The sequence below is a fragment of the Polyodon spathula genome, chromosome 5 (genome assembly GCF_017654505.1).
Source record: "Polyodon spathula isolate WHYD16114869_AA chromosome 5, ASM1765450v1, whole genome shotgun sequence".
Lineage (NCBI taxonomy): Eukaryota > Metazoa > Chordata > Actinopteri > Acipenseriformes > Polyodontidae > Polyodon > Polyodon spathula.
In genome coordinates, this window is record NC_054538.1 from 35,509,940 (window position 1) to 35,526,593 (window position 16,654).

Consider the following 16,654-nt stretch of genomic DNA (forward strand, 5'->3'; position numbering starts at 1 on the left):
TAAAGGGGGAATAAACCCACAATAAAATCTTTACTGCTTGTAGGGCATATCGCTTAGAAATTTAACACACATACACAGAGAAAAAGGACATGTGCATGCGGTTTTTCACACTAACCTAGGAAGTGTGGAGACAACATCAAACAAAACACCTACACAGCCTGATATTTCCCAATATCTATAAGGGTTTACTTTTCAGTATTTCTTTCAAGTCCTATGTCAACCCCTTGCTCAACATTTTTCTGCCCAGTTTGAAATTCCCACTGCCAATCATGTCTCCTCGTCAGTGAAATACACTACCATCAGGAGGTCTGATGCATGTGAGTGGAGTGGAGCGCTCATAAACGCCGCTCCTCGCTCTCTTCTTCTTTGAAACCACTCGCTCCATGGCTTTCATTTCCCCTGTCCGCTCCACTGCGGTGCTTCTAATTCTGCAGCCAGCTCCACTCACGCTCCACTCCACTACTAGTGTAAATCGCTTCCAAAATGTAGCGATGTGCGAAACGGTTCCTTTGAAATCAGGTACCCGGTTCCAGCTTAGGTCCCAATTAACTGGATACAAATATCAGGTACCGGTTCCAGTGAGTACTGTTATGTTTTTAGCAAAACTGATTATTAAAACATTAATTGTTGTCAAAAAATATATATAATTGACATGTTCACACTTAGGGAAAGTCTACAAAATATTTATTACAGCAATAACAGGGTTTTAAAAGTCTCAATCACTAACAAAACGCATATCTCACTATCCCATACTTTTTCACTGTTCCCTCTTCAATTTATTTTTTAATTATGGATTATTACCCGTTTTGTATGTGACACTGAGGGGTATATTGGTAATTCAATTTCATAAATTAGTAACAGTAAGACTCACTCGCTCTACTTACTAATAGTGTCACACAGAGAGTGAGTCTTCTGATCAGCCTACTAAAATTTATGATCTAAATTTTAAAAGCAATTCAGCAGTCAAGATTAAAGAAAAGTTTAACCATCTTTATTAAACGCTACATGAAAACTTTATTTAAATTTTGCATGAAATAAAAGAGTTATATAAAAGTTGGAGCTGGCGTGGCATGGGAGAGATGCCAGCGGCTTTTCGCGCTCAGGCACTTTACCCACTCAACACCTCGCTCTTAGCAAAATGGTCCCGCTCCGCTCCGCTCACATGCTCTGCCGAAGAGCAACCTTGATTTCCTCTTTCAAGACAATTGCCTCTTTACTTGCACTGAAGCAAATTACATTACCAAGCTGGTTAACACAAGAGTCAAGGGCTCAGTTTGGGAAGTTTCTACCCAGACTGAGGTAATCTATCCTAAACCAATATTCCTCCCCAATAGACTGGAGCACAAATAACAGAGTAGCAACCCAGCCAATACTAGGATTCAAACTGCAATCTCCTGATCACTCACCCTGCACTGCAGTAGTGCCTTAACTAAATGAGCCACTGGGGCCTTTTTTGCTGAACTTTATTTCTACCCCCTATGCATCTGTTTGTTCAGATGGCCACCCAATGTGATCACTTTGTAACTAAAGAATTGCATATTTGAATGGTTTTAGTGATTAATTGCATAATTCCTCTTGTGGGCTATACTGGACATTTAAGAGGGAAATAAATAGCCCTTACCTCTCTGCATCATAGGGGACGGTTGGTTAAGTAGCGTGGCCAATCCGTGGTAAATTGCTCCCTGTTTTGCTACTTCTAGTGTTACTACCGATCCTGTCCGTGTCATCAATTCTGCAGCCCTAAAAGCAGAAAAAAATTGTGGGTTTTACAGTCCTTCAGTTCACCAGTCTTTAGATTTATAAAAATCATTTCAGTATTTCCTTCTAATTGCTGCTACTGACCTTGTTTTGAGAAATACTAGGAGGCGGTAGAAGTCTACTTGTATAATAAGCGGAGGACACCTTATATATGACTCTTATAATTAGTTTACTTCGTGAAAATGGGAGGCACAACCATTGCTCTTTATAACAAGTTAATGGTTGCTAAATAAGGTTTGAATGAAGGGGTACTTTATTATTCTCTCGATTAAGTCACAGTAAATATGTTATTACACTTTTAAGATGTATCCAAATGAATATATCTGCCAGCATATCTTTTTTTAAAGAATTAAACTTCAGACACGTCACACCGCAGGAATGTATCGTTACAATTTCATACGAACCCATATAACTGGTAAGCTCTGGCCAAAGCTACAACAATTTTACAAAATAATTTCAGACATGTTTAATAATCTCACACTCGGCCTTGTCAGAACTGCTATCCAGTTTTTGATTGAAATTAAGAGATAATCTACTAGGTAATAGGCTACAAGTATAATTCTCAAGGCATCCCTGAAATGTCTTCTGGCATTTGAGCAAATTATCTGTGTCCTTGTGACAAGCTGTGGTCTTGGATGTAATGCTTTTACTTGAAAACAAAAGAAATATGACATTAGTTCTCTATTTTATTACTTTTCTTGGGACAGGCCCACTAAGTTGCGTCCATCTACACTGAGCAACTGATCTCCTGCTGCAAGCCGGCCATCCTGCCGGGGAAAAAGAGAAAAGTGTTAAATAGGAAAACGTTTTTTAAATGTATATATAATAGTTTCAACTTGCTTTTTAATATCCATTTTAAACAAAACAGGTATAATAGTAAACATACATCCCAGGTCAGCTGTAAATACAACCTCTGAGCTGTCAGTGTCTTGAAGAAAAAAATTATTATAAAAACAGAACCTCTATAACATTAATTTTTTTTCCCTACTCACTGTATCGGCAGCTCCTCCTTTTACCACAGATTTGACATAGATTCCCAGCTTCTCCTGCCCAGCACCCTTAGGGAAGAAAGCAGTGGTTCAATCAAAACATGCAACTTGATCCAGCTAATGTTGAAATTCAAGTTTTTCTTGGACCTTATAACCATGATAATGAAAATCGAAGCAGCCAATGGCACCTTTTTGGTTTACTTTTAACATTCTTATATACCAGTAGCGGTATGTGAATTGGATGTCTTGCCTTTTCCTTTTCAAATAGGCCCCCCTCTCCATTCTGAGATGAAAATGTAAAGTCTTATAGGGATAATTTATTATAGCACCAGAAGCAATAACCACAGCCTGTGTTCATCAGTTAGACAAGGATATTGCTTGTCCACTCTGTTGGCAGGATGGAAAACATTTTTAAGTCAATAGTTCCCCCGCAATCCATAGTTGTAACTGTTAATGTGTTTACTAGGTTAATGACTCAAGTTTTTACACATCGGCATTTGTACTTGGTTTTATCATAAAACTTATTTTGCATCCTTGCCTTGAGTAACAAAGCTGCTGACCATCACTTTCCACCAGTATTCCAGATTTATCACAATAATAGAGACAGGCTGACCAGCAACAAATCAAATGACAGAGCAGTATTTCATCCTTTTAAATCGATACTCAAGGTAAATGAAACAACAACTTAATTAAAAACACACTAGATTGTTGCAACACATTTTCCTAATATTTCAACTAGCAATCTATGATATTTCTGAACAAATCTACAAAGCCAATCTTAATTTGAATTTTTCACAGCTTTATAAAGAGGGATCACTGCCTTAAGGAGTTTGATTTTTTTTTTTTTTTAAGCAAAAATATTGGTTTGACTTTAAATACATTACACGGTCTACTTGAAAAAGCCAGCAACAGTGAATTTTACTACACACACACACACACACATTATATATATATATATATATATATATATATATATATAATATATATAATATATATATAACATATATATATATATCAATGCACTGTATGTAATGTTTCACATTTTTTTAAGACATTGTTTCTGGAATAATCAACCTTCCATTATGCACAAAACTGTGATGTATTTTTGAAATGACAAGGGGGCATCCTGAATAAATTACTGTTCTTAATATTAGAAAACTTCACATTGTTACCTTGCTCCCCCACCCCCACAGATCACCCTGGAACTGGATTTATCTAAAATATCGGTATTGGAGATGTCAGGGAACACTAAACCCTCCTTCTGGGTTTTGCACTGTAGCTATGATACATCTGGAGCAAGTGTTTTCAGCCCACGTAAAGCCCTAAATCCAGATAAACTAAGCAGTTTCTTGGATATCTTTCTGCGGCCACCTGGAACAACACACAAAAAAAAACATTCCACTATTTCCTTTGGAGTTATGGGGGTTCAAGACCATTTGAAAAACAGTTTCTAAGCTGGACTGTGGCTCCAAGAGAATAGCTTTTGTTTCAGGCTCAGAACTGTCTGGAAAATAGCTGGACCTGCTCCAGTCATACAATACCACACTATAGCTTAAAACTATGAAGGATAAAGAAGCCAAAGCAACCCAGCCCCAGCAAAGGTAAGCAGCATTTGGAGGAGTAGATCCGCTACTGCAGTTAGTCTATACAGGCAAGATCATGAGCTAGCATAACCAGTTTATGTGAAAAGGCATCAAGGTACTTGAACGCTTGAGTACAGAAATAAAATAAGCCAACTTAACAACCACTGGATTTACAGTACCAGTCAAAAGTTTGAGTACACCTGCTTGAAATCAGGTTTTTCATGATTATCTATGCTTTTAACTGTATAAACAACTCTATAAACACTTCATATTTCATTATATGATGTGTACTTATATATAATCATATATAAACTCTGATAATCATAAGTGAATTGCATTAAAAAATTTAATTTTTAAATGAAAAGGTAAATCTTGTCAATTTCAATGAAATGGTCAACCAAAGCAAGGGGTTTTCAGTCTGAAGCCCAAGTCAGTAGTTAAAAGTCTGAAATGTGTATAAAACGGTGTTAGAACACTGGCCTAAGTATAAAAGTGTATTTGTTAGATGTTCTCTGAGTTAACTAGCATGTTACCTAATTAACCTTTTGTCACCAATTATTGTTAACAGGTGAGGTCCATGATTACTATAAATATAGGTAGCATAGGCACAAGTTTGTCATTCCTGAATGTAAGGGAGCAGAAAATAGCAAAATATGCTCAGTTAAGCAAAGAAAAAAAAGACAGTCTGTAATTACTTTAGGAAATGAAGGTCAATCTTTAAAATCGCAGAGAGGGTGAAAGCATGAGTTCTGCATGTGTGGTTTCCACTGTCAAGAATGGAGGAGGCAGTGTCATGGTCTGGGGTTGCTTTGCTGGTGACAGAGTTGGTGATCTTTACCAAGTCCATGGCAAGCTCAACCAGCATTGCTATCATAGCATACTTCAGAGGCATGCCATTCCATCAGGATTACGGCTAGGTGGGCAGTCCTTCATTCTTCAGCAAGATAATTACCCGAAACACACCTCAAAGTTTTGCAAGAACTATCTAGCGAAGAAGAAAACTGAAGGACAACTCAATCTAATGACCTGGCCTGCCCAGTCTCCAGACCTCAATCCCATAGAAAATGTATGTTGAACTGGACAGAAGAGTCAAAGCAAAGCTACCCACAAGTGCCCTACATCTCTGGGAATTTCTGCAGAAGAGCTGAAAAGACATGTCGGGTGATTTCCTGCTGAAACTTGTTAACCGAATGTCTCGTGTTTGTGAGGCTGTTATTAAGGCAAAGGGTGGCTATTTAGAGGAATCCAAGATTTACAGACAATTTTCAATTTTCTTGAACATCGCTTTGATACTCCTTATGTTTTGAATATTGTACCATGCATGTTCATTTTCAAGTATTTACAGAAACGTATATGACGTAAAACATTGTCAATTATGAAAAAAACCTAGTTTCCAGCAAGTGTACTCTTTTGTGTAACTTTTGACTGGTACTGTATATTGGTCAAAATCCTTAGTGCTGTTTTATTGAACTATGTTGACTATCATGCTGCAGTAAATTGTAGAAATATTAAATTAGGCATACAGATGAGTCAAAAATCACAAAAAAGCCAAGTAGTATCTTCCAATACTTAGCAAAGGTCACCAAGTAAGGTTAAAACCAAGAGAAAAGTAGCATGATTCTGTAAAGTTATCAAATGTCAATAAAAAACACCCTGGGATTGGTGAACTTGCACCAGTAATCTTTAGAAACTGCACTACCGTGTTCCCAGTGGCTCACCTAGTAAAAGCCACAGCACTTGTAGTGTAGGGTGAGCTATAAAAAGGTAGTTTGAATCCTGTTTAATCCCTTAAGGTACACAAGGAATTGAGCAGTTATTCAAACATTTCAGAGTGACTCCAGTATCACGAGGAAACTGACAACTGGGATGACCAGATAAAATCTGTCAGTTAATTGCATCTCGTTGCAACATTAAGAAATTTAGAATCATTATTTGTGTCTGTTGTACCTTAAAAGTGTTAAAGGCTGGGGGCCCATAGGGTGCACTGCATTAGCCTTTGTGGTCCTGTGGGTTTGGGAGGAAAATTGGCTGGCGATAATTCACCCTACTGAGCTTTAAAGACCCCTTCTGGTCAGGCACATGATGGTCTAGCCAGGCTGAATCTTGCCTGCAATCTGTTTTAAGAGTTGAAAAGAGGCGATAATTAGGTTACATTAGACTTGACAAGTAAGGTAGAAAAATGAGTCCAAAAATTTGCTAACATTTCTGGAGCTTTCACAGGTCCAACAGTGTGAATTAATTTGAACTGGGTGCCGAGTTGTCTGTGGCAGAGAAAGCGGGGCAGACGGTAAGGCTGTAGACAAAGAAGGGAATAATACATTTTTCAAATTCAAACCGTATTTCATGATACACTTTCTGCACACATACATACTGCATCATACAATACTTTTACATTACACAACAGTAGAACTTCAGATATATGAACACCAAACTTATGAACTGACCGGTCAACCGAACACCTCAGTTTTAGCTGGAAGTGTGCAATCACTCAACCACACCTACATTTCAAACTAGAATCCAGTTTAAAAAAAGCGCAAGGTTAACCTACTGAAATGGTAAGAACTGGGAAACATTGAAAATATTTTTAAAAACTTGACAGCGGTATCATCCTCAGCAATGTGCACATGGTATCTGGAAACAGTCAGCCATACTAAAAAGAAAACAAAAGAAACCCAAAAAAAAGCCCCAGCAATTTGCAAAGGAGACTAAAGATAGCAGAGCATTAAAAACAGATGCATCACCCACAAATCTGATGATGACGATTGTGATAAAGCACTCCATAAGCGCCGTGCTGGAGAAGGCAAACTTACTGTACCAACAAATGTATCCAGACAGAGGTGATGCAGATTTCAAAGCAAGTGGCCCATTTTTTTCTCAAAGGAGTCTAAACAACTGAGCAAGCTGCACCAATGCATTTAGTTTAAAATAAAATAAAAACAAGCACTACTGTATGTTAACCCAGGTTTCCTGGACATTTTAAATCTGTGTTTTTGCTACAGTTACAATCTGAATAGTAATTAAAATTTAGCATTTGTCAATGTAGAGTACGATTTTAAAGCCGTTGAAACAATAACAATGAGTATCAAATTACTATGCATTATCCTGGCATTATTCACCAGATTAAGACTGTAGATTGCAGTTGTACACATTTATTAAATCCACATAAAACAAATGTACATTTCTGACTTACAAACACCCCCAAGGTGTTAGTAACTCTGAGGTGCTACTGTAATTATGCATTGTCAAGAATTTTACATGTAACAATTGAATACAAACATTTTGGTCTAGTTCACTGCAATGCTTATACCATTAAAAACTTTGGCAGTCATTCACTCTAATCTTTGCCAAACACACACACGAAAACCCCCGGGAGACCAACAATTTATTATTAGATGTTTAAAAGAATGTATTCATTTCAAGCCGGCATAAAAAGGGAAGGGCGGTGTACTAAAACGTTTGAAGAATGTATATCTCTCCTTCCTAGGAAATTTAACTCTGTCCCTGTTAAGTTGAAACCAGATGGGGCATCACAAAGAGTTGAGATAATATGGCTATTTGTAGGCAATAGAAAATTGTATATGATGAAAGTGCAGTTTTAGAACTATTTGTATAAAGCAGCTGAAGGATGTTCATGGACAAACATGCAGTCATATAAATGAACCTTTTCAAATTAAAAAGCTATGCTGAAAAGAATGGAAATTAATCTTTAAGATTTAATCATAGCATACAAATCAATCAAATAAGATTTGCAGTTAAGCATTCAGCGTTTCTTCTGATTTTCCCAAAATACCCAAGAAACCAAGAACAGTTGATTTCATACTTTCTGACAGGTCATTCTAGAAGCCAGGATCCATTTTAAGGTCTTCCAGATTTTCTGCCTGCTGTGCTTTGAATTAACTTAAATCTTAGGTTTAAAACACATTTAAAAAAACCTGATACTAACTGCTGGATAGAAGACAGAACTCAACCAGGGTCTATCATTAAGTTTATATACATGAAAACAAAAGATCTTTTTGGCACTAGAGTAGTTAAGTTATAAGAAATAACAATGATCTCTATAGCTTACTTGCAATTCAGTTAACAAGACTGTATACCATACTTTAAGAGAGACAAAACATACAGAAAATGCTATAAATAGCACATGTATAAATTGTACACTTACGGCTTGTATGTAAACCTTTCAAAATAGACACCTACAGCTTTTATCCCTCAGTGGTGAGCACACCCAGAGATTACAGTGCAGACAGCAAGTCTTATACAAGAAGTCAAAACAGTGAACCTCCCTTTAAAATTACCCCTCACACTGAACGCAGAAAGATTTCTGTTAGATGACACCAAACTGCTGGCATGATTCTAATCAGTGTGACTGAGAGTCATTGTGCATCTATAATGTGAGTGGGTGGGTGTGGAAGGGGTGTGTGGATGGACAAACCTAATTATCCCAATTCTGGACCCCAGCTTTATTTGAGATTGAAATATTACAGATGCTAGCAGCTGTTGAAAAGGAAATTGTTGAGGGATAAAACCAGATACTGCTTCTGTGATGCACAGGGAAGTGCTACACACATAGCTAGAGGATCACTATTTCAGGATTCTAAAAAACAGAAACACTGTTATAGTAATCAATTGAATCATTTAATTTTACCAGATAAAAACCCTACAATCTCTTGTCATGACAGACCTGTGGTTTGCAACACCAATTAATACAAAAACATGATGCCACTTTTTCAGCACAGAAAACTGCTAGGGTTCAAATGTTTGACAGACAATGGTGGCTAGCAATAACGTAACTTGACAGCCAGCAAATTAATGATGACAAACATTTGCTTAACCTACACTCACTTATAGTTGCTTGGAAAATCCATGAAGTACAGCAACTTAACAGATTCTATGGATTAAGAGCAAACTTGCTGCAGTAACTACCAGTTTGGACACTGACAAGTAACTTGTCAGAAAATCTTGGCATGAATGTGCAATTACAGCGTGGCGATACTACTTGATAAACACACTTGTCTCACTGGCTCCTTAGTTCTTTATACTCTGTACATCACTTGTATTCACATGCAAGATTATGTGAATACCTCAGAATATGTGCATCTTTACATATGCTTGCACAGTTCAGATGTATTAGATATCCCCATAGTAACAGACTCAAGATACAAATATATTCAGGGTGGAGTGGGATTCCCAAAAAACAAACAAACCAGTTTTAACCAACATTTCTTAACTTGCACTCTACTAATTGCAGTGTTTCATATAAATACAGTGCAGTCCGTTTAAGAATCACATCCATCCCGGGTGTTGATTCTTGTAAGCAGATGATTCTTAAAAGCAGACCGATATGATTGCTGTGGTGCAGAATCAAACTTAGTATGAGAATGATGAGAGCTTGTTCCCTGCTGCAGGGTAATGGATTGACCACTAGATGTCACGAGTTCCAGCATGTATGCACGCCCACGAAAAATCCACAGCTGCTTTCCTTAACAAATTATGGATAATAGTCAATTGGTTAACTGCTGGTTAAAGTTAATGACACCTCGATAGAAATGGCTTAGCCGATAACTTTGTGATGGGTAGAGGTGTAAGGAAGCAGAAGCAACAAAAAGAAACCAAAAATCGAGTAAGAGATCTAGTGTTTGTTCCACACGAAGCACTGTTATGCTCCAGCTGAGACCTAGGTTTATTTTGTTTGTTTTATTAGCGTTTCTTTTGCCACCATAGTATATGAAAAATAAAACCAACACCGGCTTAAAACTGTAAATCAAGATTCCAGCCTGATAATTTACTCTGTCCTCAGCCACTCTATCACATTACAATTAGCAAAAGCGTGCCATCAGTTTAAATACAGTATACAGATGTCAATGGTACTCAATCGCTGGAGGACAATACATCAAAACAAGTCCTCGTGAATAAGCAGCTTGTTATACTATTACGGTTATGTTTACTCAAGGCAGCAGATTCCTATTTTACTACAGTATACTTGAAAAGTGATTGTCTCGTGAGGGTGCCTAGTTTAACTGCCATGCAGCGTTACATGTAATGTCCTTTGAATTAAAATGACATTACAGTACAGCACTTTACTGTCAGGACTACCACTGCATTTAATCATCTATGGCTTGCTTATTTTCTGTTGCGATGCACATTTCACAGTTTTTCATTAAATGGAGATGCAAGGCACTGCAATCCCCCCACCCCCACCACGCTGCTTCGTTTACATGCATATGAACACAATAACACTGCTGTACTCAAAAGTGTATTCACTTTATTGAAACACATTTTCACTTAGAGAACACAAAAAACATACCTGCACAATGCAGTGGCGCAGTCACATTTGATTACAAACAATGCAGTGTTTCCTGCATCACCGAGATGTGATCAAATTCAAAAACAGCTTTTATTGGCTGTACAGATCATTGCACTCGATCAAGTACTGTATTACATGCAGTCAGTTTGCCCCGAAATTATTCTTATAAGCGGATTGCTTGATTCTTACAAGCAGATTATTTTACATTGGTTGGTATAGGAATGATTTGGTCCCAGTGGCTTTGATAACTATGCGGTTGATTCTTATACTGGTGATTCTTATAAACGGACTGCACTTTAATTTTATTGGTCTGCTCTTCCTAAAGTGTACCTTCTGCTTTTCTTCAAAGCACTGCATAAGCACACTCCAATTAGACATGTCATTCTTGCAATCTTAACAAATCCTCAGGGAAATGCCCAAAATACTATTTCACTAAATTTAAATAGAAAACACTTTTTAAAAAAAATTATTATTATTATTTTTTTTTAGCAGCGCTCTCTGTCAGCATGTACGTCCCTGTGTACAGAAGCCTCACTGTCAATCGCTGGCTTCACAATTAGGTAACTCTGGGCACTACAGTGAGTGGTTAAGGATTGTGTGGGCTGTTTATAACCAAAAGTTCTGAAGCGTATCAAACTGTTACAATAAAATCTACAATACTCTTCTTGCATTCCACTATACTTAACTGATAACAGAAATCTACAGTCCAAAGTCAAGCATACCCGGTCATGTTATTGAAACATGATTATTTTTAAACATCCCTGCAATATGTATTAATCTTGTGGTTAGAAATTGATTCCAGCTGGATTTAATAAATTCACAATTGTTTGCACAAAACAAAAAGCCACATCTCATTTAGTTTACCAGTTAAAACTAATATCTGAATCATGCTAGATGGGGTCTGGATGGACTATAATGGCCATTCCATGTATTTTATTTGGAAGAACATGTTGACTGTTTGCCAGTTATGCAGAGGTAATTTTACTGTTTATATAGCTCTCAACCATCTGATCTGCTGGTATTGTGTTTAGTCTCCACTGCATTCTTCTTTTATGTTTTGTGTTCCCATATGGCAGTGGTTCTCAAACTATTTGGACGCGCCCCCTTTCCTCTTCTGTGGTACTTGACGTCCCCCTTCCCCTCGTCTGTGGTAAAGATGTGTGCAGTAATAAAAAAATAAAAAATAAATACTTAACCACTGCCCCCCCGGATACATTTTGCGCCCCCTAGTTTGAGAACAACTGCCATATGGCATCCAGTTACTGTTGAAAAATCTTAATAAACTGAACTAAAGGCAACCAGAGGGCTAAACTCATTGAATAATTTAAAATGTGTCTGCATCTGTGCATGCCTGTTATTCACATACAGTTTAGGCTGGCGAATGAGGAATCTAGCAATAAACAGAAACACACACACAACAGCTAATCGTCACATCTGTTTGCAAAGAACCTAGCTGCTGCAAAAAGGAGATTGGGATCAGAACCCGGAAGAGGGGTCACACGTTATTACCGCCTTTAAAAGGTGGTGTCAGATGCGGTCAACATTAATGACGTCAACATTTTGGCGTGATGCAAGTCAAGCAAAAGAAATTCCTTGATCATCAACAAAGGCGGACTGTTGTGACCACCAAATAATTTGGGTAAATGAGTCCAGTCACCAAAAAGGACACGTAGTCTGTAACATTATCTGCCTGAGAGAGGAGTTCTTCACAATGGGCTGCCACAACAGAAAAACTATTTCTTTGATTTAATTCACAGGCAAGTCCCAATAAACAGTCTGCATGCTCAAGGAGTGATACATAACAAATGGAGATAGACTACTACTTGTTTGACTCACTTAAATCTAGGCCTGTTCTTACAAATACTATTCTCCTGCCAAACAATTTACTTTGTTTGTAAAGGTGAAATACAAAAAAAATAAAAAATAAAATATAAATAATAAAATAAAAAAAAATGTATATATTTTAAAAACACAGAAACGACAATTTAATCCCAATTCATCATCAGTTTTACATTAAAAACTACATAACATCTTACTGGGTGTCATAAAACGTCCTTGTTGCTGGCAGACTACTGGAGTACAAGATCTAAAAATGACAACAATTTAATAACATCGGATAGAACAGCCACAGTGATTAAAACCAACAGGAACTCAAGTGTATATGTGCAGTGCCTTACACATTTCTCTATTAAATGCCATTTGCCAAGTGTCTGCCCAGTTCTGAACCTTGTCTAGATCATTTTGAATGACCTTTGCTGCTGCAATAGTGTTTGCCGCCACTCCTATTTTTGTGTCATCTGCAAGTTTAACAAGTTCGCTTACTATACCAGAATCTAAATCATTAGATTAGGAATAGCAGAGGAGGACCTAATACTGATCCTTGTGGCACACCACTGGTTTCCTCGCTCCATTTTGACGTTTCTCCTCAAATCACTACTTTGTTTTTCACATGTTAACCACTCCCTAATCCATGTACATGCATTTCCTTGAATCCCTACTGTGTTCAGTTTGAGAATTAATCTTTAATGCAGAACTTTGTCAAAAGCTTTGTGGAAATCTAAATAAACCATGTCATATGCTTTGCAATTATCCATTACCAATGTTGCATCCTCAAAAAAATCAAACAGGTTAGTTAGACATGATCTCCCTTTCCTAAAACCATGTTGAGTGTCAGAGGGCAGTGAGATGGAACAGTCCTGAAGTTTTCCGGTAGCTGGTTCCACCGCAGAGGACATGGAAGAGAAGGAGCGGGCACGGGAGGATGGAAAGTGGAGGGAAGGCATTACTAGTTGGCCTGTGGAGGAGGAGCGGAGCGCCCATCCAAAGCGGAGCGTCCTTTGAAGGTATTTTAATAGTCACACCAACCTCTAATCCTGTGCAAATGCAGTTAGGTGGTCTGGCAGATATCAATACTGCACGTGTTTATTGGTAACATAAAAAAGTACATTTAGTTTGTAGATTGCTGCCATGAGGTATAAATAAGGTATATTAAAAGAAAAAAAGGTCTTTAAAAAAATTAAAAGAATCATGTGATATCTGGTAATAGGAACAGGCAAGCTACTTGCAAACATGTTTACAGCCTTTTAGCATAGCTTAACTTTAACAAGCAGGCTTCTGAAAATTGTTCGTACAAAGCAATGGTGAGTATAATTGAAAATTGTCAGTAAATGAACATTTACTTGCCTTGGAGGGTGGGGGGGTTGGCAAGACATTTTAACACCTTGCGCCTCTGCCTCACATACTGTAGAAAGACCTAAGGAACTGGTCAGAGATTTGTATTGTAAATGTTTTGCTAGAATATTTTGCACTGGCACTGTGAACATACATATTGTACTATAATCATAGCAGGAATTTCAAATTAAATTAAAAAGGATACGTTAACTTTCAATTGTAGATATATAGCAATGTTTTATAATACAACAGTTCTGGCTTGGGTAAATATGAACATGCTCTTCTATAAATAAAAAACAAAGCTATTCTGAAATGCTGCTTTGGCTTTGTCTATTGTAAATGCAGCTGTGGCTTTCATGTGGGTCTCAGTTTAACTACCGATTTGTGGTAGAACTCCAGGGTAAAAAAAGCAAACATCTCTCCCTTTTTGGTGAACCTCAGAGGGCCAAGTCTTTTTGCAGAAAGAAGGAAAAGAACAAAACCAGTACAATTTGGACATGATAGACCAATGTCTTCCTGACTGATGAACAATTACAGGCCAAGGAAAAAAATCTGTACACATTATAAAAACACAGGAACAACAATTTAATCCCAATTCATCGTGTTTTATTTTAAACTACAGAAAATCTTACTGGATGTCATAAAAATGTCCTTGCTGCTGGCAGACTATTGGAGTATAAGATCTAAAAACGACAAATGTAACATCAGATAGAACATCCAGTGATTAAAACCAACAGGCGCTCAGGGGTGAACTTTGCTTGATCATCTTTTTGTACACTTATGACCAGATGGAGTGCCACTGTAAAGTGTAATGTATCTAGTAATCTGTAAGGTAACCTATGGACTGCAAAGTCATTTTCACTAAATGCATGTTTCAGTACAGCTGTCAACTTTCATCATTAAGGGTGAAACTCAAAAACAAGTTGTATTTTTCTGCGATGAAAAAGAAAACCTTCCAGGACTGGGGCATGATGTCTCCTTATTGGTTGCTAAAATGTATCCTCGTTAACAGCGGTGTTAATAAAATATAGACCACTCAGACAATTCAAAAGAGCAACAGGAAATCAATATTGGACTTTTGAAACAAATGGAAAGGAAAGTACATGGAAGCCATATTAATCAAATCAAGAAGTAATCACCTCAATAAAAAGACAGAAAATCAGGAGGGCACTCCTTTTGTACCACCAGTGAAGACTTAAGCAAAGTTCGTACTTAAGCAAAACCATTAACATTGTCGTAGAATGTTACAGAAGAATGTTCTCTGTAGTAGTTACTGAACTTCAGTTTTGGACTAATACTGAAATATTGTGCTAATTGTTCTTACTAGGACTTAAGTTTTCTAAAAACGTTGATTTAAAAAAAAAAAAAAAAAAAAATTAACGTTAAAGCTTTTAAACTCAACCTTTTACAAAAAGCCACAACTCATTTACTTTAACAATAAAAAAGGGACATACATATGATAGCTCAGCTCATTAAATTCTGTACATTTTCCATAATTGTAGTAATTTCTCTTTCAGTAATGCAGCAAGTTTCATGTTGCACTGCTCTGCTTCAGACCGCAGTCAGACAATAACTAACATTACTGTTCAAAGGTGGTCTCCAATGCTGCTATTCTAGCTGTGGCTACGATGTCTCAATAATATGAGCCAGTGTACACAGAGGAGGCTATTCAAGCGATTACACAGGGACTATGATAGTTAGACCCACTCTCTGTTCTGAATGGGCTGCCTGAGAAATGCACAGGGAAGGCATCCGACTATAGAAGCTCATTTGTAGTGGTCATATATGTTAATAATAATAATAATAACAGACGCCTTTATCAAAGGTGACTTGCATATTAGACTTACAATGCAAAATTAATATTTAAATACAGTATAGTTTACAGGATGTGAAAATAATATTACTAAAATACAATCTGAAATTGGACGCAACAAGATTTCAATCTACAATGACATATTAGTAGTACGGTAGTGCAAGGACAGTGCATCAGCTAAGGATTCAGTAACGTGGTGCATAGGTCAGGTGAATACAGTGCATAGTAGGAGGGGTAGATCAAGAGATCTACAAGTACAGTTTAAACAGGTGGGTCTAGAGGAGGCGGTGGAGGGCAGTGAGAGGCAGTACAGTCCTGAAGTTTTCCGGTAGCTGGTTCCACCTCAGAGAGGACAGGGAAGAGAAGGAGAGGGCATGGGAGGATGGAGAGTGGAGGGAAGGCATTACTAGTCGGCCCGTGGAGGAGTAGTGGAGCACCCATCCAACGCTGATCGTCTTTTGAAGGTATTTTAATAGTCACATCAACCTCTAATCCTGTGCAAATGCAGTTAGGTAGTCTGGCAGATATCAATACTGCACGTGTTTATTGGTAACATAAAAAAGAAGTAGAAAGAATGAGGTATAAATAAGGTATATTAAAGAGAGTCTTAAAAAAAAAAAAAAAAAAAAAGTCTTAATTTATAGCCTTTTAGCACAGCTTAACTTTAACAAGCAGGGGTACACCAGTAGTGATTGAAATTCCAACTCAGCCACTTACTTGCCCTAGGGGGGGGTGGGTTGCTAGAATATTTTGTACTGGCACTGTGGAAATACATATGGTACCTATAATCATAACAAGAATTTCAAATTAAGAATTAAAAAGGATATGTTAATTTTCAATTGAAGATATATAGCAATGTTTTATAATACAACAGTTCTGGCTTGGGTAGATATGAACATGTTCTTCTACAAATAAAAAACAAAGTTATTCTTAAATGCTGCTTTGGCTTTGTCTATTGTAAATGCAGCTGTGGCTTTCATGTGGGTCTCAGTTTAACTACTGATTTGTGGAAGAACTCCAGGGTAAAAAAAGCAAA

At 37.3% G+C, this 16,654-nt stretch overlaps 1 protein-coding gene across 9 annotated transcripts in view; it reads right to left on the reverse strand.

Moving 5' to 3' along the window:
- LOC121315898 (afadin-like) overlaps nt 1–16,654 on the reverse strand; it is a 114,702-nt gene that overhangs the window by 14,612 nt on the left and 83,436 nt on the right. For all 9 annotated transcript variants that reach the window (XM_041250489.1, XM_041250486.1, XM_041250487.1 and 6 more), the window contains 3 exons: nt 2,751–2,816; nt 2,452–2,525; nt 1,622–1,740 (listed from right to left, as the gene is read on the reverse strand). In XM_041250489.1, coding sequence (XP_041106423.1) covers nt 1,622–1,740; nt 2,452–2,525; nt 2,751–2,816 — 259 coding nt within the window. The remainder of the gene's footprint in view (nt 1–1,621; nt 1,741–2,451; nt 2,526–2,750; nt 2,817–16,654) is intronic.